Source organism: Littorina saxatilis, linkage group LG8 (assembly GCF_037325665.1).
Source record: "Littorina saxatilis isolate snail1 linkage group LG8, US_GU_Lsax_2.0, whole genome shotgun sequence".
In the NCBI taxonomy this organism is placed as follows: Eukaryota; Metazoa; Mollusca; class Gastropoda; order Littorinimorpha; family Littorinidae; genus Littorina; species Littorina saxatilis.
In genome coordinates, this window is record NC_090252.1 from 29233204 (window position 1) to 29260703 (window position 27500).

General features: G+C 39.6%; 1 protein-coding gene across 2 annotated transcripts in view; it reads left to right on the plus strand.

Annotated features, from left to right (window-relative positions):
- Positions 1-23: 23 nt before the first annotated feature.
- The window catches only part of LOC138973240 (carbohydrate sulfotransferase 15-like), a 35201-nt gene continuing 7724 nt past the window's right edge, over positions 24-27500 (plus strand). The window contains exons 1-6 of one of the 2 annotated variants that reach the window (XM_070345959.1): positions 24-146; positions 17452-17579; positions 18456-18536; positions 22541-22621; positions 23420-23530; positions 25389-25533. In XM_070345959.1, the coding sequence (XP_070202060.1) occupies positions 17452-17579; positions 18456-18536; positions 22541-22621; positions 23420-23530; positions 25389-25533 (546 nt within the window). In that variant the 5' untranslated portion in view covers positions 24-146. The remainder of the gene's footprint in view (positions 147-17451; positions 17580-18455; positions 18537-22540; positions 22622-23419; positions 23531-25388; positions 25534-27500) is intronic. The other variant, XM_070345960.1, reaches the window with a different exon arrangement.

Genomic DNA, 27500 nt, shown 5'->3' on the forward strand with positions numbered 1-27500 from the left:
AGTATCGATTCCAGGTCTTCCTCTATCTTGTAAAGGCGGGTTTAATCAGCAATTAGTCGAGGGTTGGGTAACCTCAAACACAGGTGAAGAAGAGTCAGGTGTTAGCTGCGTTTCTGAACGAGTTTGGACAGGAGGAGGCTACTCAGGTAGAGATGCGATTTTTTGAAACACTTGTGTGCGTTCTTTTTTCGTAGTTTCTGGTTTATCTGTGATTGCTTGCTTTTTTGTCCATTATTTGAAGTATGTGTGTGTGTGTGTGTGTGTGTGTGTGTGTGTGTGTGTGTGTGTGCGTGTGTGTGTGTGTGTGTGTGTGTGTGTGTGTGTGTGTGTGTCTGTGTGTGTGTGTGTGTTTTCTATTAATTTTTTTTTTCTCTTCTGAATTCTTTTTCGTGTTATATTTATGTATGTGTGCATGTGTGAGTGTGGGTTCATCAATTTCAGGAAAAGTAGCTGCAGACAAATCCTTATGAAACTTTGCTTGGACGTTCTTCCAGATAATACCCCAGCAAGGTTCATTTTTATTTTGTGATAAATGTCCTTGATGAGGTCATATCCGGAGGTCGGAAGCAGTCTTCGACTCAGTCCGGACTACGGGATTGCTTTTATCCAATTGATTGACATTTTAGTCAAGCAATCTTTGGCTCAGTCCGAACTCTGGGATTGTATTTCAACTCGGAAGCTTAAACATTACTTGATGAGATTTTTCATTGAACAATTTTAAAATTCTGCTTAAAATTGAATTTGCATTAACAAGTTAAAAAAAGGATTGCATTTCATTTGTTGTGTTACTATTCAATGACTCCAACAAATAAATATAGATATGTCATGTTTACTGTCCTAGGACTTTTCTTCCTTGTCTTTCTTGTGTGGCTCTTCTTTTTCTGTTTGACCTTATGTATTTTGTTATGATTTTCATGAGAGAAAAATAAGTTGATTGTTTCCTTCTTTACATATAGCCCGTGCGTGAACTGCATAGAAAGCACCGCCTATCGGGGAAGAAAATCGGCCTGAATACGGCCAGAAACACGGAATCTGTGTTTCTTACACTAGCTTTACCCTCAGTTATTTAAATAAATACATAACCAATCCTTACAAACAATACATCAAATGAAAGCTACGACCTTAAGCTTTCCATTGCAATAATAACATTTCTTAAAAACTTATATTTATTTAGTACGATACAAAAACAATGACCCTAGTGAAGGCACTGAACCAACTTCAATGCAGAAAACTACAAAACTCTCTAAACTGGGATAATGGACAAATTCATAAATCATACACATAAAAAGAAGAACCCTAGACAAACATTATGATATGCGTTACATGGGGGGAAATTATACAGTGACTTAGTACGAAGCGGAAAAGTCCGAAAGTAAATGGAATCTGCTAAACTTCGGCGCGAGTACATGTGTACTTAAATTCTGAATCTTCGCAGAAAAAACAAGCATCACTTATTACCATTCTGATTACATCGCTCAACGGCTATTGCCAGTATATCTCTCTGACCGGACGCGAAACTCCTGCGCGAATCTATCAAAACAAGTTATCTCCCATATGTTGTTTGCGAGCCGTGTTCGCGAGACGAAAATAATTGCAGATTGGCCGACTTTGACAGTGATCTCCGTTCTGTGCTTCACAGTTATGACAAGAAAAATGTTCATTCAAAATGAACAGGCGTCCATGTTATTTTGACAAAATGAATATTTTTGTTAAAGAAGCTGGCAAGCACACCCTTTCGAATATAGCGGAAGTAGTTTCGACCCTAAATGCTTAAGTACTTAGGCCTTAAACTTAAGTACGGGTTGATAGAATATTTTAATGTAAGCAGAGATGTCTCTGATATAAGTGCAGTTTATTTTCAAAGTTTGGAGTCGTAGATCATTCTTTTTGGATGCAATGTGACTAGCATGTATCGGTGAAATTTGTTGTTTAATTCTGCAAGCAAATGTGTGTGCTGTTATTGCATTATTTACAAAAAACGCACAGAAAAAAAACACTATTTTCGACTACTCACTGCGGAGCAGAGCGTGCAATATACGCTCTGCTACAGAGTTATCCCACGTGCGGTTAGATAGACGCTCGTACATGTAAGTACAGTTTATTTTCTAGGTTTGGTATCGTAGATAATTTTTTTTTAATGCAATGTGAAAAACAGGTATTGATACAGTTTGTTGTATAATTTTGCAAGTGAATATTTGTTTATTGGCTGCATGTTTGACAAAAACGTTGTAAAATAAACACTTTTTCGTTGCTTTTATTGTTTGCTTTGATTGCAGCCAAACGACTTGCTCTACGGGGCTGAAAATAAAGTGGAAGACACTTTGAGATATAAGGAATTGGATAGGCCATCATACGAGAAGGTGTAGAAATCTGCATGCTGGCAGCTTTAAAGTGTTACAGCGACATCAGAAAGCTCTAAAAGCTTTGTTTTTTTTTTAAATGCATGATTTTCATAGTTTGTCACTTTAGACAAGTTTTTGTCTAAACATGAAATGCCATTCTAAGATCTGAAAGCTTTTTTTTTTTTTAATGCAACGTCATGAATAATATTTTCAATTTTTTGCATTAAAGAAGCTGGCAAGCACACCCTTTCGAATATAGCGGAAGTAGATTCGACTCTAAATGCTTAAGTACTTAGGCCTTAACTGAAGTACGTGTTGACAGAATATTTTAATATAAGTGCAGTTTATATTTCAAAGTTTGGAGTCGTAGATCATTCTTTTTGGATGCAAAATGACTAACATGTATCAGTGAAATTTGTTGTTTAATTCTGCAAGCAAATGTGTGTGCTGTTATTGCATTATTTGAAAAAAAACGCACAGAAAAAACACTATTTTTGACGACTCACTGCAGTTATCCCAGGTGCGGTTAGATAGACGCGCATACATGTAAGTACAGTTTATTTTCTAGGTTTGGTATCGTAGATAATTTTTTTGGAATGCAATGTGACAAACATGTATTGATACAGTTTGTTGTATAATTTTGCAAGTGAATATGTGTTTATTGGCTGCATGTTTCACTAAAACGCAGTAAAATAAAAACTTTTTCGTTGCTTTTGTTGTTTCCTTTGATTGCAGCCAAATGACTGAAAATTAAGTGGAAGACACTTTGAGATATAAGGAATCGGATAGGCCATGACACGAGAAGGTGTAGAAATCTGCTTGCAGACAGCTTTAACATGACATCACATATTGATATATTTTTTAAGTTTTTGCATATTACCCCATTTTTGAGGTCACGTTTTAACTTTGGTTAAGTGTTTGCCCACAACTGACATTAGATTACATTTAAACATTTTACATTATTTTTCTAGCACATGTTCATGTTAGTCTGCGCCATCCATTGATCACAGAACATCCACATAGGAAGAAAAGGTGTTTGACTACTGAAATAAAAATGTTTAGAGAAATGTAGAAAGAGGTGAACAAAATGCAAGATGATTTGGTATGGAATTTAGTTGTATACGTGAATGAGGTGTGAAACGTATGCAGAAAGGAAGATGTTTATTTGCGATGAAAGAAAATAGATATAATAACTTCATACTGTAGTAAAAAAAAAATAAAAATAAAAACAACAACCAGTAATCAGCCAATCAATTTCAAATGTTCATTCAACAGTAACCATATACATTCGACAATGGTCCTCTGTAAATAAAAATTAAAAACAAATCTGCTTGGACAGAATTGTTGTTATTTTTGGGAATAAGAAAATATCAACTATCTTGAGATGCATCTTCTTGCACAAAAATAATGCAAGTTAAGGAGTTACGTCCATATGCGTAAAAAGTTAAGATGAATATATGGATCAACAATTACCTCCCCTACTTGCATTATATTTGGGCAAAGCTATATTAATAGTGTAATGATATTTTAAAATAATTGTCACATTGCCTTAAACATTTGGATTTTGACATGGAGTATTTTACGTAATGTGTACATTTTAGACATGGCAACTGAAGGAAAAAAAAGTGGAGAAAAAAACCCTAACATTTTGTGGGACAAATTTTGTAAGTTGGGTGACGAAACCATGTAAACTTTTCCTTCACAACAGACAAAATTAAGAGGTTTTTCTTTTAACAAACACAAAGAAATATGTCTTTACCTTCGAACAAGCACAGAAAGTATGTGTTTTTGTTCATAAGACCATACATTTTGTTGTTGTGGAGATATGGATTCAACTGCAGAAAATGTGAAACTTTGCTAACAATTCCCATACCTGACATTTTAAAAGTCTAAAAAGTGCCTCCCACTAGCTTGTCACCAAATAAACAAAGTAGGTTGTAACAAAATTGCAGATTAATAAAAAAAATAGTCCAATCAATAGTATATGTCACACCTGACATTAAACTAGTAATTTCCATCACTATCCTTTTCAGGCATTAAAAATAGTTCAAAGCAGCTATAGCCCCACATGGAAGTAAGAGGCTCATTCACAAGCTAGTTAAAAGCTTTTCATTCTTTTTGTTTTTCTCAAAAGAAAGTTCATAGTATGACAACAGTATTCACAGCAGGCAGTTTTAAATCACGCAAGGGTCATTCTCAAGGTGTGTTCACGAAATACATTGTAATTTTAAACAGAGACAATTATCAGTTCACGCTTGAAGATGATTTTACTGACCAAGTTTCTCCCCATATATTTCATAACCCTGCAGGTGAAAATGGGAATACCAGCACAGAATGACTGTCAGTGAACATTTAATACCAACACTTCAAACTACATCACTCATCATTAAACAGAAGCTGTGACTTGGATTTAAATGAAAATCAAAAAGTGGAAAAACTCATACTCTGATAATTGTTGTCCAAGTGTTTCAAACTACATCACTCATCATAAAACAGAAGCTGTGACTTGGATTTAAATAAAAATCAACACGCGGAAAAACTCATACTCTGATAATTGTTGTCTAAGTGTTTGTGTGGTTAAAAAAAACAAACGTACCTGATCCTGAATAAAATCAGAGCAACCCATATGATCATTAAAATGTAACCATTCACTGGTCCATAGGTATACTCTTTTCAAAAAGGAGATGGGTATGGAAGAGGCAGTGCTTCTGTTAGTGATTCAAAGTGCCAGACATCCCATCCTAGTGCTGTGAAATGGATATAAATTATATATATATTCAATATTTCATGGAAGCTTACTAATATTTGCATGCAAACATACTGTGACAGTACTAATACAGTAAAAGCATTATTGAGGGTGAACAGCCTGCTTTACTTGGTTTCAGTGAGGAGTAACAATACTAACAATAACAATAACATGCCTAAGTTGTGAAATGTAAGTACTTAACCCCCCCCCCCCCCCCCGGACACTGGCAAAATTCCAGCAGAATGTCCCCCACCTTCGCTGACGATTATCCACAGTTTATACAGGAAGTGTGCAGGTAGGTTGTCTGCCTCTGTGTCGGTTTTACCTCCGCGGTGTAGACGAAAAACTTTTCCACTTCTGCCACAGGGCGAAAAGTCTCGTTTTGGCACTTTAACTTGGCATATAGCATCAAACATCACGTTAATCAACTGAATTGTGTGGCATTATACCTATGCGATTCATGTCACATTAGAAAAACTGCCGTAACGCAATAAAATTCCTGAGATGTTAGTATTATGCATAACACGGTAAAACATCGAGTTTTGGTGTCTGCGTTTTGGACGTTTTCGCTGGGATTACGGAGGGCTATTCACATCGTGTTAAACAAGTTGTCGCAGTGAGCAAAACACCAGATAACGTCTGGAATTATGACAAGTTATTGCAGTGACTTAAACTCGAAGTTAGCTGTTGGTTTTGATGTGTTTCACTGCGTTTTCGTCTTGCTTTTGTTTCATAATGTTGTTGCTGTTGTTGTTACTGTTGGGAGCTATACATCACATTTTTGTTCCCCCAAAAATTTATTCTTGATTAATATCAGGACGCAAACCATCCCCTTTACTTCACACACACACACACACACACACACACACACACACACACACACACACACACACACACACACACACACACAATCTACTCCTCAGTTTGCAGCGTGGCTTCGACAGCGAGTTTGCCCGTACCCAAGGGGAGTAACTCGAAATAACTCAGCGCGCGGTCTGCTGAAAAAGGCCCTAATAGAAATCACCCGCTAGGTACACGCGCACTCAAGTTAACCTCTGCTTTGACCTGTGGCTGTGTGCCAAGAGAGAGCAGAACACACACGCCGTAGACCAGATAAATAGGTGCTTGATTTTGGTATTTTGATTTTACATAACATTAAACCTTTCTTGGGGTTCATGGTCATGGCAACAGCCATAATAATATTATATCATGTATAATATTACATTTCAGCATATGTGAATTACATGTCATCATAACAAACTGTCATACATTTTTTATTCCTCATCATTCTGATTGATCACAACCAAACCTACTATCAGTGGACACATCCAAATGCAAGCGCCTGTTCTTGACAAATTGCCACAGTGACTGATCTAAAAATATAGGTCCTTTGCCGCCACGGACACTGTTTGGCCTGTAGGTAAAATGTACAATGTATTTTCTGATTTGTGCACAAAAGCTTTTTTTCTTTTTTTTAACATAACAATGTTTAATGTTACTGTATGTTTGAAAGACCATGGTCACATTTGTAAAACAAATGTTAAATTAAAAAATAAATAACATTTTGGTTCATGATTTTTTCCTACACCTGTGCTAAAACTAAGAAGTAAAAATGTCGGTATATAAGTCACTCAAATACTTCATAGTATGAATGGTTAGAGTTTGTTGCGGTTGACCCTGCACAGTTCGACCTACGATGTTTTTGTTGAACAATTTTGTCCAAAAAAAAAACAAAAAAAAAGTAAGGGCAGTAACTCAAGACGTACATGTGGCAGTGTCCCATAGGCAACCGCAGAGTTATCCTGTCCATAGGCAAGCGCTTACTTGATCCCAATTACTAGGCGTCTCCGGACGCCTAGAATAAAGACATCGTTCTAAGGTCAAAACAAGTCGAAATTTTGGGACTGCTGCCGGAAGGAGACCGTAATATATGGTTGCATCACTACAGAAAAAATCGTCTGCTTCAGCGAACGCCGAAACCAAACGGTTGATTATCACGTGACACTTTTGCCATATTTAGAGTTGTTTGCACTCAACTCAACTCAACTCAACTCAACTCAAATTTTATTGGCTTCAATTTTCACATAGAAGAATTTGTCTTGCGCTTGGGATTAAGACATAGGCAGAAAGTAAGAGTATAACATATAAAAACAGCATTCATATCACATTTCATGTATCACACACAGTAATCACTAGTATAGGCCTAGGCCTACAGATATCACATTGTCCCTGTATCACACATGCAAATAAATAGTATCACATTTACCACGTATCACACACAATATATACATTACATAACATACAGCAAGTTTCCATCTCCCGCGCCCCCCCCCCTCCCACACATACATATCCTCGCACATGCGTCGACTCCATACAAATGACATCATCAGTCCATTAACTAAAATGCACAATGACTAGTAGAGGGTACATGATACACAATACGTGCTCAACTAGACCTGCTAACTAAAATAATAACAGAGACAGAAACAGTAAATACAGCCGCGAAAAAATAGCTCCCTTGAAACTGTCTTACAAATCAATTCCTTTGTAATTTAAAAAATTACACAACACCATAAAAAATCTTTATCGACGATCGCGAATCTGCTTATATTCAAAACACATTACAAAAAGCTCTAAATATATATATATGTAAAAAAAAAAAAAAAAAAAATCGGTTTCCTTGCCAGACAAGGAAACTCAAGGCATCCTGTTTGGGAGAGAATGAGCCGAACTCATTTTGACCTGAGGTCAGGATGCACGTATTACAACCAAATCCTTATAAACAAACTAAAATCATATGCAACATAAATACGGGATATGTGATAGTGATACAAAAATGACAAAACAATGAAGAACAAGTCGCGTAAGGCGAAAATACAACATTTAGTCAAGTAGCTGTCGAACTCACAGAATTAAACTGAACGCAATGCAACGCAGCAAGACCGTATATTCGTAGTCCACCGCTCACGGCATAGGCAGTGAAATTGACAAGAAGAGCGGGGTAGTAGTTGCGCTGGGAAGGATAGCACGCTTTTCTGTTCCTCTCTTCGTTTTAACTTTCTGAGCTTGTTTTTAATCCAAACATATCATATCTATATGTTTTTGGAATCAGGAACCGACAAGAAATAAGATGAAAGTGTTTTTAAATTGATTTGGAAAAATTAATTTTGATAATAATTTTTATACATTTAATTTTCAGAGCTTGTTTTTAATCCGAATATAACATATTTATATGTTTTTGGAATCAGCAAATGATGGAGAATAAGATGAACGTAAATTTGGATCGTTTTATAAAACAATTTTTTTTTTACAATTTTCAGATTTTTAATGACCAAAGTTATTAATTAATTTTTAAGCCACCACGCTGAAATGCAATACCGAAGTCCGGGCTTTGTCGAACATTTCCCGACCAAAATTTCAACCAGTTTGGTTGAAAAATGAGGGCGTGACAGTGCCGCCTCAACTTTCACGAAAAGCCGGATATGACGTCATCAAAGACATTTATCAAAAAAATGAAAAAAACGTCTGAGGATATCATACCCAGGAACTCTCATGTCAAATTTCATAAAGATCGGTCCAGTAGTTTAGTCTGAATCGCTCTACACACACACACACACACACACACACACACACGCACATACACCACGACCCTCGTCTCGATTCCCCCCTCTACGTTAAAACATTTAGTCAAAACTTGACTAAATGTAAAAAGACAAAGATGAGTTTGTGAGAATCAATTTCTCTCAACGATACATAAAACCGGTTAACATCAAAGTGTCGCTTTGGTCAGTTCGAAACATTATCGTAAATAACACGATAATATGCAGCCATCTAGCCTAATCATTGACTTCTATGCAAACCTAAATATAATTAGGACCATATCAAAGATAAATGGAACTTTCAAAGATAGAAGTTTGGTAGACATATATAGCAAGGTATTTTATTAGAAATTGCGCCAGTGAGGTGCGAGCGCATCATCGTATCGTCTGCTACGTAGTAGTTGTCTCCCTTTGTACTGTTCTAAGCTGTTTTGCTATGCGGTGGTTAGAGTGTTTAGGGTAGCAAAGAGCATTTGGCTACATAAGCTTTTGGCGTAATGTATTCAAGTACGGGACCTGCTGTGAGCCTGATCGAGGGCCACGTTTCCCTACCTACCTGGAAAATGATGAAAATTAATTCAAAAAACAAATTGTAGTGTTCGACTCCTTGCAAGAAGGCCAATGAAACTTAGTATGCTTTCGAATGGATATATGCACGGGGCTTTACTTAACGGCACAGTGCAGCTCACAGCCTTCGTTTTGCGTTTTTGTTGCAGCTGAGTGCATTTACAGTTCAAAAGTCCTCCTATGGTAGTAAAACAAACACAAAACTACCCAACGACGACATCTGTGAAGCTCGACAGTTTCTTGTTCACGCGAGTGCATACATTAACCTAGTTATTACGTGGTGTTTGGTCGGAGTTCGATTCAACTGAGTGATTCCGGCCTCCATTTTGTTTTACACAAACTCATGATGACGTCTGACATTGTTTGCTAGTGACGTGTCTTTTTGTGCATGATGTGGTGATCTACCTGATCTAAATTTAGATCCAAAAATAGGTCAAGACCAGCCGGGTCCGAGTACGAAATTAATTCGTAAAAAAATCGCAGTTCTTGACTCTTTGGGTGCAAGTCAATGAAACTTGGTAGTTCTTCTAACGGATAGCTGCCTGAGGTATGACTAAAAGCCCCAGGGGCTCCGTGCACCTGGATTTGACAAGTTCAGTACCTTTAAATTCCTAGGGGCGCCGTGCACCTTCAAGTGTCAAGAACAGTAACTTTAAACTCGCCCCAACACTCACAGGCCTTGTCTTTCTCGTGAATAGGACGCAACATCCCACATCTTCACATTGGATATAGAGAATACTACATGGCTTGCTTTGCAGAAACAGATTTACACGAGTTGTTGTTTTAAATATTGAACTGCGAGCGAAAGCGAGCTGTTCACTATTTGGAAAAGCAACGAGTGTAAATCTGGTACGACACAACAAGTCATGTATAGTACTCTGTATATCCTACATACAGTACTTAAATGCATTGTACTCAACACGTCCCGCAGGGGAGGCGTGTAAATTGAAGACGCTTCTTTTGGAACCTCATCTATTCCAATGCCTGGTGCAATCTTTGAGGTCAAAGCAAAGACACGTCACTCTAGAAAGTGTAGCGTGACATGAACATTCTAAAACTTCTACCATGAGAAACAGCATAGCGTAACAGGGTTTCAATAATGACGTTTGTCTCGGTGGCATCATAAGCAGTCGAAAAGCAGGTCCCTGCCAAACTAGTTTGACATGACCTCATTTACATGATATACACATGTGTGGTTTGAACGATATTGTTATATCATGAGTGGTCTCACGTATGTAGGATGAATAGAGAATACAACATGGCTTCCTATGTGATGCCAATTTTACACGAGTTGTGTTTTTAAATATTGAACTGCGAGCGAAAGCGAGCTTTTCAATATTTGAAAACACAACGAGTGTAAAATTGGTCGGTATGCTTTTCAATGTCTTGTGTTTTTGAAATTAAAACGTGCGTGTGTGTGTGTGTGTGTGTGTGTGTGTGTGTGTGTGTGTGTGTGTGTATGTGTGTGTGTGTGTGTGTGTGTGTGTGTGTGTGCGTGTGTGTGTATGTGTGTATGTGCGTGTGTGTGTGTGTGCGTGTGTGCGTGTGTGTGTGTGTGTGCGTGTGTGTGTGTGTGCGTGTGTGTGTGCGTGTGTGTGTGTGTGATGTTACCCGCTATTACGAGCTAGTCGTGTGACAGAGAGTTTTCTTGCACACGAGACTGTAGTTGTTTCACGACGGCTTTAGCCGGAGTGAAACAGCAGCAGTCGAGTGTGCAAGAACACTCTCTGTCACACGACTAGCTCGTAATGGCGATTATGTCTCACAGCTTCAACAGAGGAGAGAACAAACACGTTTTGCGTACTCACGCTTGATAAACCTAAACACAGGAGCAGCCATTGTGGAGATATCTACTTTTTGACGAAAGTGAACGAACAACTATGAATGACATCTCGGTATATGTGAATGACGTCACAGTCATCGTCACAGTCTGTATCTTTTGAAGCATTCCATTCTTCATGACGTCTTTCTGTGTCTGCATCCGCGAAATGTTTGTTCTTTCCGGGGTCTTTGTCATCTATGTTCAGAACTCTGTCCTTCTAGTTTCAGACTAACAGGCCTCCTGAGCGAGCCACTTTCCAAGGGAAGCTAAACTCGCGTATGGAAACAGTACTGTAGTCTGGGATGCCGTTTTCAGTATTCTCAGCGTTGAAGAATTTGTAAAGAGAAGACACGACAACAGCAGGAGAAATAAAAGTCGTGTGTGCATTTTGGGGCTTTTGGAGGGACGATTTCGAGTTTGAATTCGTTCTTGCACATGCTCCAAAGCGTGTAACATACAATCTTGCACACGTTTGCTTTAGTAGTGGCAAAGAAGGAAAGCGTGTGACATTACCCGCTATTACGAGCTAGTCGTGTGACAGAGAGTTTTCTTGCACACGAGACTGTAGATGTTTCACGACGGCTTTAGCCGGAGTGAAACAGCAGCAGTCGAGTGTGCAAGAAAACTCTCTGTCACACGACTAGCTCGTAATGGCGATTATGTCTCACAGCTTCAACAGAGGAGAGAACAAACACGTTTTGCGTACTCACGCTTGATAAACCTAAACACAGGAGCAGCCATTGTGGAGAGATCTACTTTTTGACGAAAGTGACCGAACAACTATAAATGACGTCTCGGAATATGTGAATGACGTCACAGTCATCGTCACAGTCTGTATCTTTTGAAGCATCGCAATCTTCATGACGTCTTTCTGTGTCTGCATCCGCGAAATGTTTGTTCTTTCCGGGATCTTTGTCATCTATGTTCACAACTCTGTCCTTATAGTGTCAGACTAACAGGCCTCCTGAGCGAGCCACTTTCCAAGGGCAGCTAAACTCGCGTATGGAAACAGTACTGTCGTCTGGGATGCCGTTTTCAGTATTCTGAGCGTTGAAGAATTTGTAAAGAGAAGAAACGATAACAGCAGGAGAAATAAAAGTCGTGTGTGAATTTTGGGGTTTTTGGGGGGACGATTTCGAGTTTGAATCCGTTCTTGCACATGCTCCAAAGCGCGTAACATACAATCTTGCACACGTTTGCTTTAGTAGTGGCAAAGAAGGAAAGCGTGTGACATTATATTTTTGTACGAGCCAAAAGGCACAGTTTTTTGTGTACCACATTTACATAATAACATTGCATTGAATTTGATGATTTCTATTGAATAGGCAATGGTAAGGTTTCACGTGAACACATTCCGTAACAGACTTTATTTCTGTGCAGTGTGGATGTATTTGTTTAGGGAGGGGGGGGAGGGGAGGGTGTGAATGAATGGTGAATGAATTAAGCGGCTCTCAAACGCGGAGCCCTTGCTCCGTCCTTATCTTATTCACTTGTAAAGATTGTAATCTGCTTAACCAGGCTTGAATCGCGATCTTCTGAAAGCTTTCTCTTTCAACTTGACGAATCGTGGCAACACCACAAGTAACTTCCACTGTTTGTAGCGGTTGTGTGTGTGTGTGTGTGTGTGTGTGTGTGTGTGTGTGTGTGTGTGTGTGTGTGTGTGTGTGTGTGTGTGTGTGTATGGTGGGCGTGCCTGTGTGCCTCTGTGTGTGTCTGTGTGTTCCAGTACCTTACCATTCTTGCTTTTTGAATCCTCCACTTGTTTACGTACGAATACGGTACAATTGTGACCCTCCACCACGGAATGAGTCGCATGTCACCTTTGCATGGTTTTCATATTTTTACATGTTCCTAAAGAGTTTGTTATGCTCTATCCAGTGGTGAAAACCGTTTTAGAAAAGAGCGAAAACTGTTTGAGTTATAAGCCTGTGACTAAGGTGACCCTCACACTGTTACCAGACCCCCCCCCCCCCCCCCCCGGACTTATATTTAAGTCTTGCGCAGAACCGCGCGAGGTGACATGCGACTCATTTCGTGGTGGAGGGTCACAATTACGGTATTTTTGCCTTGGGATTAAACGATTTGCACTGTGACTGTGCCCTTTGCGCGGCGTGTTGATCATCAGAAATGATTGTTTTTTGTTCGTGCCTTTAGTTGGTAACACGTACATCTATGGACACCGAACTAATTACTTACAAACAGCATTGGCAAACAAAGCAATCATTTCGACGCAAACACTAGACCGAACATATGGCTCATAGCTTTATGACAAAAACTGAATAGTGACACACATTGTTGGTACAATGACATAAACTGCTTTGCTCCAGAAAAACCTAGTTGATTACATTACGATATGTCACATGTTTACGTAAAACATGACGTGATCCCAACTGCGCCTCGAATTGTTGTCGTGCTATTGCATAACATAAAATGTCCTTATCCAATTCTAGAAAGAACATATTTCAGTATGAGTTACTGAGATAGCGCTCAAGGTGAACTATTTACATCATAATGGAGTGTGCATCTAAGTTAAAAGACTAAAGGAAGCCAACCTCGATAGGTGATTTACATTAAACTGTTTTGTGCGTACGTGCGTGTTTGCGTACGTGTGTGTATGTACGTGGTTTTTGTTTGTTTACAAGTGTGTGTTAGTTAAATATATACATACTAGATGAATACCCGCTTCGCCGGGTACGGCTTCGCCGGGAAGAAGTCGAGCCGAATACCCGGCTGCGCCGGCGCACCGCACGAAGGAAGGGAGATAAACGCGCAAAACACTGGAGAAGAGTAAAAATAGTATAACGGAATATGGATTGAGCGTTGTCGACAGTGACCTTCTAAAAATAGAAACGGGAATATGGATTGACGCCACACGAAGGAAGGGAGATAAACGCTGAAAACACTAGAGAAGATAAGGAAGAGTTACTGGGAATGGATCCCGAGAAAAACCAAAATCGGTTCAGCACTGCGCGCTGAGAGCACGTGTTGAAATATCTCATCAAGCAGGTTGTGTCCGGGGTGTAGCTGAATATGCCCACCAAATTTGAAACAGATCAATCGAGAACCTTGGGCGTGCATCGCGGACACACACACACACACACACAGACACAAGTCGTATATATATAGATAGATGTGTGTGTGTGTGTGTGTGTGTGTATGTGTGTGTGTGTGTGTGTGTGTGTGTGTGTGTGTGTGTGTGTGTGTGTGTGTGTGTGTGTGTGTGTGTGTGTGCGTGTGTGTGTGTGTGTGTGTGTGTGACATGTCAAACAATTAAACACGAAACCAACCAACCAATACACTAGATTTGTGCATGAATCATAAGATTCTTTTCTTCATTTGTGCATACATTCCACCCCAGTCGTGAAACGCATAAATAGTATAACGCACTGCACTATAGACGAATTTCGGAAATAACTCTGCTGGGTTAGTATGGGTTGTGAAAGAGAAAATACCTCTTGCTTTTGGTGAGTCAAACTTCCCCAAGAGACATTACAGGCCAGGTACCAGGGGGGTGGGGGTTGTGATGGGGTGGGGGGTTAGTGAATGGGATCTGAAATAAGCGGACAAGGAGCACGTGTAGAAAGCTTGTCTCACTAAAGGCAAGGGCATTCACTCTTTCACAACACATACAAACCCGACTGAATCATTTCTGGAGTTCGTCTACTGTTTGGCTTAATGCCCAATGGAAATTCCTTCGTCAACAACCAATGAAAACCTTCGTCAACAACCAATGACATTCGTCTATTCTGAATGGATTTCTGACACTTTCTGTGTGTGCTCCCAGTGAGTATAGGATCAGCCCTGTGATATTTGCTTCCTCTTTTATCTTCAGATATTATTTTCTTAATTCTAATTAAACAATTAGTTGTACATTTCTGTCGTCGAAAGTAATGATAGTACTGCAATTACATTTCATTTATGTTTCAATATTGAATTTCAAATAAAGAATTAAGTTTGCTTTAGGCATGCGTTTACTCTTCTTCTTCTTCGTCTTCTTCTTCTTCGTTCATGGGCTGAAATTCCCACGATCACTCATGTTTTTTGCACGAGTGGATTTGTACGTGTATGGCCGTTTTTACCCCGCCATTCAGGCAGCATACGCCGATTTCGGGGGAAGCATGCTGAGTATTTTCTTGTTTCTATAACCCACCGAACTCTGACATGGGTTACATGATATTTTCCGTGCGCACTTGGTCTTGTGCTTGCGTGTACACAAAAAGGGGGATAAGGCACTAGCAGGTCTGCACATAAGTTGACCTGGGAGGTCGGAAAAATCTCCATCGTTAACCCACGAGGCGGCTGCGGCCGGGATTTGAAATCACGACCTTCCTATTAGGATTCCGATGTCTTATGCACCACGCCACTGCGCCAGTCGACGAGTTTACAATTAAACAATGAAGACTTATCAGAATCAATGAGCAGCTGTGCTGATCAAATCGTTCACAAATCAATATATAGCGACATTGTCACGTAATTATGCATAATATTGTACTTGTAAAACAGAAATCGTATCCACTGATATTGGTTTTCTTATTGTGCAGTGATCGACCTAGGGCATACATAATCGAATTAACAACGAGACGTGAGATATATTTGCAAAAAATAAAAAGGGTCATTTGATCAATATGTCAAACTATAAAACTTCATTACGCGGAGGCGCAGTTTGTTTGTTTGTTTGTTTGCTTAACGCCCAGCCGACCACGAAGGGCCATATCAGGGCGGTGCTGCTTTGACATATGACGTGCGCCACACACAAGACAGAAGTCGCAGCACAGGCTTCATGTCTCACCCAGTCACATTATTCTGACACCGAACCAACCAGTCCTAGCACTAACCCCATAATGCCAGACGCCAGGCGGAGCAGCCACTAGATTGCCAATTTTAAAGTCTTAGGTATGACCCGGCCGGGGTTCGAACCCACGACCTCCCGATCACGGGGCGGGCGGAGGTGCAGTGATAAGAGAACAAAAGTGTGAAACAATATTTTTACCAACCACGACAAAGACAGCAAACTTGCTCGCCTTTCAGTGCTGTTTGAAAAGGAAAACATTTCTCTACCTTATTGAACAAACAGATTTACATGACGTAGTTGAACTTACAACACAGACACCCCCAAAATCAAATTCGCAAAATCAAGGTTTATATTGACCAAACAAATCAGAACTGCTACAACAAAACAATCAAATCTGCATCCAAATCAGTCATATGTGTTCACATATTTGTTTTAACAATGACATTATGGCATGCTGAATGGTGTAAGTGTTATTACTCGGAGAAGCCGTAAAATGCGGTTTTGGAGGCCGTTTTTAGTTGGTATTGAGACAAAACCCGGTACGTTTCAGTAACTCATCAACGCATTGCCTTCAAACTGTCGGTGATGTGTGGTGAAACATGTGAAGTATATACGGAATATTAAGTCATTTAAGACATTGGGTCTGCTGTTATTTGACATGCTAGAAAGAGCTCTTAAATTGACGGTAATTCTTTGCTGAGTCATCGAGAAAAAAAATGTGTTGTTATCTTCAAGAACAATTACAGATGCGCCACATACTCAAATTTCATATATATATATTTTATCAGACGTGGGTGGTATGAGGATTTCAATGCGAAAATAAGAAGTTGACTCATTCAGAGCGCTGAGCGCAAATGTCGGCCAACGCCTAGAAAAGCACACTGCTAACATGTTTCGGTTTAGTTGTGATTTTTTGTTGATTTTCACGCGGTAACCTTGATTTTGCGAATTTGATTTGGGGGGGGGGGGGGGGGGGTGTCTGTGTTGTAGGTTCTACTGTATCGACCCTACGTCATGTAAACTCAATCTGGTTTTTTTTCAATAAGGTAGGATCGAGAATGATTAACCTTTTTAGTCATATGCTTTGTTTTACAATTAACAGCCTCATCGGAAAATCTCCCCTCAAAAGCATCTGCCTAGTTTTTGTTTGTGTATGACGGGTAGCATAGAACACACCCGTGATCTTGTTGTTTATCAGTTTATCGACAAGGAATATTAATCGTTTAGATATGGGTTTCGTAAACGTTTTTTGGAACGTTTGATTGTAGAAACACAAAAACGAAGAATTGAGCACGTAGACCGAATAGTCTCTGCATTGGACAGATAGACACATGTTAACAAGACAATAAAAGGAACTAAGATCAGTAACCGTTGAATTCTCTACATCATGATAGCAACAGTTGCAAGGCTAATGTTGATGTTTTCACAGAGCAATGCGAGTTGTACGCCCTTCACAGTAAAGCCATTCATAGCATGTTCCCGGGTGTTACCACCTGAGCTACCCGGCTCCCCCCCCCCCCCCTTTGATGTAGCTTCAAGTACCTGTATTCATTTACTTGCGTGGTGTGTTTTTCTTGTGGCAGATGAAGCAGAAGCGATTTCTCGTCTGTGTGGTGGTACTGGTGACAGGGGGTTTGTTGGTGATGTCCAACCTACAGTACTTCAAAGCCAGTAATGCCACCAGGGAATCTGTGCCTTCCAATGAAGCGCGGTAAGTGTGTGTGTGTGTGTGTGTGTGTGTGTGTGTGTGTGTGTGTGTAAGTTTGTGTGTGTGTGTGTGTGTGTGTGTGTGTGTGTGTGTGTGTGTGTGTGTGTGTGTGTGTGTGTGTGTGTGTGTGTGTGTGTGTGTGTGTCTCCCTGTCTGTCGGTTCGTACGTCTGTCAATCAATCTGTATGTGTATGTTTATTGGATTGTCAGACATGTTACGCATACTTTTCGCGTTAATGTTTTTTTCTTTTATGTTTGAACGATCCAGTTATGCCAATGTAAGTGCAAAATGCATTGTACAACTGCTGCTAAGACTAAGAGGCCATGCACACAAACACACACACGCGCTTGCGCACGCACTCACACCCGAACACGCAGACATACACATACACATACATGTTACGGACACAAGGCTTATCCCCTGTCGTGCAATAATCAAGTACGAAGAAAACATGATTTAACCCATGTCAGAGTTCGTGTTGTTATAGAAACACGGGGAAAAGAACGGCATGCATCCACTAGAATCAGAGTAAGACACTTAAAAGCCAACTCGTGTCTACAAGTGTACGTAGAAGTCAGAGCCCACGAACGCAGGAGAAGAGGAAGAACAAGAAGAACAAGAACAAGGACAAGAACAAGAAGAACAAGAACAAGAACAAGGAGATCATGAAGAAGAAGAAGAAGAAGAAGAAGAAGAAGAAGAAGAAGAAGAAGAAGAAGGAAGAAGAAGAAGACTTACCTTTCTTGTTTATTCATTCTCTAAAAGAGTAGTCATTAATTAATCCCCTGCCGACATGTTATCAGCACGGTGGTGACTCGAGAGTGGTGTGTGCGACTTATACCCGGTTTTCCCAAACACTGTCACAAATGTTATTTCAGAGACAGCAGGCAGACAAGAAAAGAAACACAATTAAGAGAGCGAGTGCCAGAAGAATATTTGACACCAACAGTTCAAACTCTGTAAGATCTTCTTCTCCAGATAAAATAATGTGTTCCTGTGTTAGCGTACACCGTGTTACTTTACCTCGCATTGCCTTGGTTTGCATTAGGCGTGTCTTGATTAGGCTTGCCTTATTCTGGCTTGCCTTGTATCGGCTTGTCTCAATTTGGCTTACCTGGTATTGTCTTGTCTTAGTTTGGCTTGTCTTGTATTGGCTTGTCTCAATTTGGCTTGCCTTGTATTGTCGTGTCTCAGTTTGGCTTGCTGTGTATTGTCTTGTCTCAGTTTGGCTTGCCTTGTATTGTCTTGTCTTAGTTTGGCTTGCCTTGTTTTGTCGTGTCTCAGTTTGTCTTGTCTCAGTTTGGTTGCCTTGTATTGTCTTGTCTTAGTTTGGCTTGCCTTGTATTGTCTTGTCTCAGTTTGGCTCGTTGTATTGTCTTGTCTTAGTTTGGCTTGCCTTGTTTTGTCGTGTCTCAGTTTGTCTTGTCTCAGTTTGGTTTGCCTTGTATTGTCGTGTCTCAGTTTGGCTTGCCTTGTATTGGCTTGTCTCAGTTTGGCTTGTCTTGTATTGTCTTGTCTTAGTTTGGCTTGCCTTGTATTGTCTTGTCTCAGTTTGGCTTGCCTTGTTTTGTCGTGTCTCAGTTTGGCTTTCCTTGTATTGTCTTGTCTCAGTTTGTCTTGTCTCAGTTTGGTTTGCCTTGTATTGTCGTGTCTCAGTTTGGCTTGCCTTGTATTGGCTTGTCTTAGTTTGGCTTGCCTTGTATTGTCGTGTCTCAATTTGGCTTACCTGGTATTGTCTTGTCTCAGTTTGGCTTGCCTTGTATTGTCTTGTCTTAGTTTGGCTTGCCTTGTATTGTCTTGTCTCAGTTTGGCTTGCCTTGTATTGGCTTGTCTCAGTTTGGCTTGTCTTGTATTGTCTTGTCTTAGTTTGGCTTGCCTTGTATTGTCTTGTCTCAGTTTGGCTTGCCTTGTATTGTCTTGTCTCAGTTTGGCTTGCCTTGTATTGGCTTGTCTCAGTTTGGCTTGTCTTGTATTGTCTTGTCTTAGTTTGGCTTGCCTTGTATTGTCTTGTCTCAGTTTGGCTTGCCTTGTATTGTCGTGTCTCAGTTTGGCTTTCCTTGTATTGTCTTGTCTCAGTTTGTCTTGTCTCAGTTTGGTTTGCCTTGTATTGTCGTGTCTCAGTTTGGCTTGCCTTGTATTGGCTTGTCTCAGTTTGGCTTGTCTTGTATTGTCTTGTCTTAGTTTGGCTTGCCTTGTATTGTCTTGTCTCAGTTTGGCTTGCCTTGTATTGTCGTGTCTCAGTTTGGCTTGCCTTGTATTGGGTTGTCTCAGTTTGTCTTGCCTTGTATTGTCTTGTCTCAGTTTGGCTTGCCTTGTATTGGGTTACACCGCAATGGCTTGCCTTGTTGTATTGGCTCGCATCGCAATGGTTTGCCTTGAACTGGCTTACATCGCAATGGCTTGCCTTGATTTGTATTTGGCTCGTCCCGTTTAGGCTTGCTTTATTTTGGCTTGCCGTGTATTGGCATTTCTCAGTTTGTCTTGCCATGTATTGGCTTGCATTGTATTGTCTTGCCTGTAATGTATTGGTGTTCACTGGGCTTATCTTGTTTAGGCTTCCTTAATTTTGGCAAGCCTAGTATTGTCTTGTCTCAGTTTGGCTTGCCTTGTATTGGCTTGCATTGAAACGGTTTGTTTGAATTTGGCATGCTTTGTTTATGCTCGCCTAATTTTGTCTTGCCGTGTATTGGCTTGCCTCATTTAGCTTGTTCTGTATCGTCGTGGATTGCATTGGTTTGTATTTAGCATGTCTTGTTTAGGTTTGGCTTGTATTGGCTCGTCCCAGTTTGGATCGCCTTGTATTGGCTTACCTCATATAACCTGTCTTGAACCGTCATGTATTGCATTGCCTGATTTTTCCAGCTGCTGTTATTGTTAAGAAACAGACTCGATTTAACAGACTTTACAAGGAAAGCTATTCTTCAATGGCATCTACGAGACACAGCTAGCACGGGTTTCGGCACAAAACAGCCTTGTGCGCCTGTGTAAAAAGAAAAGAACCCTTTAAGGTGAAGTTAAACTAAGCTGTTAATTACTTCATTTATTAGCGACTATCACGTGTTTGATCCAGTGAGCCTTATAGCAATACAATACAATACAATACAAAACAATACAATACAATACAATACAATACAATACAATACAAAACAATACAATACAATACAATACAATACAATACAATACAATAACTTTATTAATCTCTAAAAGAGAAATTGCATTGCTGAGCTTTTGTGTCCGTAATAAAACATACATAAAACATTCAAAAATAAACATTTGTTCTTTGTCATGCATACATTCTTGTGTTCTTATACATTTCTTCAATTCATACATCAATATTCTATCATAATTATGTACATACATTTATTCTCTTTTAACAGTCTGTCTTCAAACGCATCTCAGAGAGGGAGGCTAGAGATTTGTGTTGTGCCATAGGTAAAATCATGTGCTTAGCTATGAAGTAATGTTATCACATGTTATTTAAGGAAAATGAGTAAATATATGTACCAAGCGTATAACATCAGCAAAACTGAGAAAATACAGCACATTGGTTATCACATAAGAAAGTATATCAAAAATAAACGGTACCAAAATCAAGAGTACTGGTGAAGAAACAAAGACGCACGAAGCAATTGAACATTGTTACTTTCCTACGTAACAGCTTGGTTTACCTTCACCTTAATGCCATACTGACCTACTGACCCTATTTGTTGGCCTTGTCCTTGGATTTTTTTTATTGATTTTTTTTATTTTTTTGGGGGGGAGGGGCTATTTCAAACGCTCACTTCCTCTAGCAGATAATCAAAACCAAACATACGTAAACGGGTACATATGCATGTAGAACAAGTGTTGCGGTGATACCCTCCTTAGTGTCAGAATCCAATTAGTCACAAGTACCATAACCACACATACACCAAAAAAAAACCCAGTTATTACTTCATTCATTAGTAAATATCACGTGTTTGATCCAGTTATACACAGTGAGCCTTGTGTCAATAGTAAGTATGTTGAACAATATGTCACGGGATTCAGCAAAATGTTCAGTTATACAACAGTAATAACACGATGTCAAGAACACTTGGCTAAGGAAATTACGCATCTGGAAAAGCGAAGTATGTTTGCGAACTTTGAAATTAATATGGCAAATGAAACCGCTACGTTTTAAAGTAGTTAAATTGCAACCACATTCAACAATATTTGCCAACGTGTACGCATGCAGCGTGGACTTTTCAAGTTGATCATGTGTGTTCTTAACGAAAAAGAATGCATTACTTTGCCTTGTACTGGCTTGCCTGGTTTTTGCTTGCCTATTCTCTTACGGTTGCCTTGTATTGTCTCTGCCTGGTATAGCATTATTGCCTTGTAAGTATCCAGCTTTGCAGTGGCTAGCCTTGTATTATATCATCTTGTATTCCCTTATTTGACATGTGAACGTCTTGCGTGGGAAGGATAAAGTCTTCGACAATTTGTACCACTCATTATAGTTTATATTGTCATATTAATGTATTACTTGTATGCCTGTGGTTGGGAGGTGTGCATATTGTGTCTTTGTTGGGATGTGTGGATGTGAACGCGCGTGTTTGTGTCTTTGTGTTTTGGGGTGCCTGTGAGGGAGCTTGGGGTGCACAAAACGTGTATAATTTTTTTAATTTTTTTGTATCGGTGTACATGTGCACATGCACTGTTCATTTGATCTTACTTCGAAGCTTGCTGAATGTTTAGTGTTTTGTTTTATGGCATGTCTGGTTTCTTGTGTTTATGTCCGCCATCTCCTTTTTTACGTGGGGTGTGCGTGTGAAGATGATAACTTGTTGTTTATTTATGAGCGTGTCAACTATTTGTATTCACTTGTCACACAAACAAGATCTGAAAGAATAACGATTGTTGACAATTCTTGAACACTTTCGTTCCAGTTTCAGTTCTTTTGTTTCCTGAAAACATATATTCTTTGATTTTATTATCGCAGCAAAGAAAGAACGCCCCCAATTCACCAGGAAAGAACACAAAATGCCAACAGGGATGATAACAAAGATCAGGCCAAAGTTACGTAAGTACATTTAGATACCTAGGCTAGAACATCTTGAAATACTTACTAAGCTAATGGACATTAATTTTAGTCTAGGTTTCTGGTTGTATTTGAATAAGATTTCATGGACATTCATTTCTGTAACATTATTCCAGCTGGTCTTTTTTGCATTTTTAACTCGCGTAACACCTGCCATGTGTATAGGGTCAGCAGTCTATCAGTGACCCGTTCTTTTAACATCTCTTGTTATGCCTCTGTTTTAAAAGAAATGTACATGTACATATGTCTAACTAGTACTGAATCTGCTTTTAACCAATAAAAAAAAGAGAGAGAGAGAGAGAGAGAGTGAGAAAGAGAGAGAGAGAAAGAGAGAGAGAGAGAGAGAGAGAAAGAGAGAGAGAGAGAGAGAGAGAAAGGGATAGAGAGAGTGAGACAGAAAGACATACAGACAGACAGGCAGAGAGACAGACAGTCAGACAGACAGTCAGGCAGACAGATGGACAGACAGACAGGGAGACAGAGACATAGAAACACAGACTGACAGACATACAGACAAACCTACAGACAAGCAAAAAGACAGGCAAAGTGACGGAAAGACAGAAATCAATATTTAGATAGTGGGACAGAGACAGAGAGACGGACATGCAGACATAATACACAATCAGAAACGCAGACGTACGCACAGACAGACGCTCAGACTTATGCATACAGACCACAGACATTCGCATACACACAGCAAAGAAAATACATGATTATTTCGATCCACACCTCATAATGCTGATACATGTAGTTACCATTCTTACTTGTTTTCCAATACAGTGTCAGCAAAACGCCAGCTGAACTACCCGTGTATGATGTGGAGGAGAAAAAGTTAAAACCAAACCCAATGGAGAAATACAAGGGGCCGAAGAAATCAGACACTCCTGAAAAGTAAGTCCGGGTATAGGCCTAAGTGAGCTCGCCTTCTTTGTTTATGCTTTTTCGTTGTTTATGTGTTTTGTTTTGTTCCTTTGTTTGTTTTTCTGTTTCTTTGTTTCTTAAAAAAAAAATAGTATCGAAATATTGAATAGTCAGGTATTCAGTAACAACAAGAAATTCCTCCGAGGTAGGAAAAACACCCCCGTTGGTCAAAGGGAAATAACCATTCTCACTGCCACCAACTGAGAAGGTTATTTCCCTTTGACCATTAATATGTCCCTGTATAAGTCCTTACATAATCTTAATCCACCAATAACTCCCTAACCGTGTGTTTGACTGGTCCCAATTTTTGTACGGACCGTCTCAGGAATGTATAGAACCTGTTCACCAAGTTTGGTGACGATCGGTCCGTTCATTCTTGAGATCTGTATGCGAACACAAACACACAAACACACAAACACATCGACCGAAACCTATACACACCCCTATACCGGGGGTGTAACAAGACTCGCACTACCCAGGCGTGTGCGCGCGTGTTTACGGGTAATCAGCCACCGAGGTCTTTAACGTATAACTTTATAAGAAGTGGTACCGTCTCTGCACTCACAGTTGACCTGTGTCTGTCCCGGCCTGGATTCGAACCCAAACCTAGTGCTCTGCCCACTAGGCTATCAGGCCCCAGGCTCTTGCTACTGTTTTGTTATAAAAGCTGTATTTTTTGCCGCTCCTGTGTAACAGCTAGGACAGTTAACCGACTCACTGTTGTCTCGAAATACAATCTGTATTCTGAGCATTTCTCGTCTGGTACGTCAAAGGAAATCCAACGGGGCCCGGCAGCTAAGTTGGCAAAGCACTGGACTTTAATTTTGCGGGTCACGTGTTCGAATCTAGGCCGGGACGGTCACAGATCAACTTTGTGCGCAGACTCAGGGACTGTATCTATGTCCCACCACCGTGTCTCCACTGTAGCATGTTCAGGACCTCATTCACTCCACCATAAGTGCAGGCGGCTGATTACATTTAGACACGCCCACACTTGAGTATTGCGACTATGGGAGGAGACTACCCGAGTTTCCTAGCAATGGTATAATAAAGTAATGGAACTCTGCAAGAATTGAGATATTCAGTGAATGATGACAGAAAAATAAACATTGGATGCACTGTGGTACGAAATAAGAAGAAGGAAGTGTTCATAATATAACGTGTACTTTAAGTCAAAAGTGAGTTAGTAATATTACAGTAAGAGAAGAAGTTTCGTGGCAAAACTGCTCAAGATACAAGTAATCGAACTCAAAAAAACACTGGCCGGTAAATGGAACAAAACAACGTTCCATTGACCTACCTTTCTTGGTTTTTTTATTTAGAATTTTGGAACGTTGGCAGTATATCTATTTTTGGAATTTTTACAAGTAATGAAGTCACGGAAATCAAAACGAAATGACGGGCGCATTGGCGTGGTGGTAAGACATCGGCCTCCTAATCGGGAGGTCGTGAGTTTGAATCCCGGTCGCTGCCGCCTGGTGGGTTAAGAGTGGAGATTTTTCCGATCTCCCAGGTCAAATTATGTGCAGACCTGCTAGTGACTTAACCCCCTTCGTGTGTTCACGCAAGCACAAGACCAAGTGCACACGGAAAGAAATCCTGTGATCCATGTCAGAGTTCGGTGGGTTATAGAAACACGAACATACTCAGCATGCCTCCCCCGAAATCGGCGTATGCTGCCTGAATGGCGGCCCGGGGTAAAAACGGTCATACACGTAAAAATCCACTCGTGCTAAAAACATGGGTGAACGTGGGAGTTTAAGCCCATGAACGAAGAAGAAAAAGAAGAAGAAAACGAAATTGTTACCCCTGTCATCGTTTATTTCAGATCACCGAGTCTTTACCCACTGTGGTGGCGGGAGTCTTGGTCACGAAGCGCCGTGTCGGGATCGCTGCAAGACTTTGTTGGTGACGAACCTCTTTTCCCTGCCTGCAACACGAACCCCGACAAGAGATCGACATACCCCTTTGTGGTCAGTTGGATCGATGTATATGTAAAACAAAACGGCAAGAACAGTTCAGGACATTTATAAAATCCCCGAGTGAAACAGAACATTTACATATGTATTGACATTTTCAGTGATTTTGTACATTATGGTTTAAACAGTTTTTTTTTTAATTCAGTTGCATAAATACAAAGCCATAATTGAATGTTATAATAAAGGAGCACAAACGTATTTATAAATGTGCTATTTTGTACATTTCGTACATTTTTTACATTTCATGGTTTTGAGAATTTACTGTAACCTATATACACTCTAAACAGAGGTGTTTGACTTTTGAACATATTTCTGACAAGTGGTGAACACTTTGTGAAATAGTACTAGAAAATAATAAATTGACAGCTTGCAACACAAACATTCTTTAATCATAATCAAGATCAGTACAATTCGAAGCTTTGAAAGTTTTAAACAAGTCGCGTAAGTCGAAAATACAACATTTAGTCAAGTAGCTGTCGAACTCACAGAATGAAACTGAACGCAATGCCATTTTTCAGCAAGACCGTATACTCGTAGCATCGTCAGTCCACCGCTCATGGCAAAGGCAGTGAAATTGACAAGAAGAGCGGGGTAGTAGTTGCGGTAAGAAGGATAGCACGCTTTTCTGTACCTCTCTTTGTTTTAACTTTCTGAGCGTGTTTTTAATCCAAACATATCATATCTATATGTTTTTGGAATCAGGAACTGACAAGGAATAAGATGAAAGTGTTTTTAAATTGATTTCGACAAGTTAATTTTGATAATAATTTTTATATATTTAATTTTCAGAGCTTGTTTTTAATCCAAATATAACATATTTATATGTTTTTGGAATCAGAAAATGATGGAGAATAAGAGGAACGTAAATTTGGATCGTTTTATAAATTTTTAATTTTTTTTTTACAATTTTCAGATATTTAATGACCAAAGTCATTAATTAATTTTTAAGCCACCAAGCTGAAATGCAATACCGAAGTCCGGGCTTCGTCGAAGATTACTTGACCAAAATTTCAACCAATTTGGTTGAAAAATGAGGGCGTGACAGTGCCGCCTCAACTTTCACAAAAAGCCGGATATGACGTCATCAAAGACATTTATCAAAAAAATGAAAAAAACATATGGGGATTTCATACCCAGGAACTCTCATGTCAAATTTCATAAAGATCGGTCCAGTAGTTTAGTCTGAATCGCTCTACACACACACACACACACACAGACAGACAGACAGACAGACAGACAGACACACACACACACATACACCACGACCCTCGTCTCGATTCCCCCCTCTACGTTAAAATATTTAGTCAAAACTTGACTAAATATAAAACAAGTCGCGTAAGGCGAAAATACAATATTTAGTCAAGTAGCTGTCGAACTCACAGAATGAAACTGAACGCAATGCCATTTTTCAGCAAGACCGTATACTCCTAGCATCGTCAGTCCACCGCTCATGGCAAAGGCAGTGAAATTGACAAGAAGAGCGGGGTAGTAGTTGCGCTAAGAAGGATAACACGCGTTTCTGTACCTCTCTTTGTTTTAACTTTCTGAGCGTGTTTTTAATCCAAACATATCATATCTATATGTTTTTGGAATCAGGAACCGACAAGGAATAAGATGAAAGTGTTTTTAAATTGATTTCGACAATTTAATTTTGATAATAATTTTTATATATTTAATTTTCAGAGCTTGTTTTTAATCAAAATATAACATATTTATATGTTTTTGGAATCAGAAAATGATGGAGAATAAGATGAACGTAAATTTGGATCGTATTATAAAAAAAATATTTTTTTTACAATTTTCAGATTTTTAATGACCAAAGTCATTAATTAATTTTTAAGCTACCAAGCTGAAATGCAATACCGAAGTCCGGGCTTCGTCGAAGATTACTTGACCAAAATTTCAACCAATTTGGTTGAAAAATGAGGGCGTGACAGTGCCGCCTCAACTTTCACGAAAAG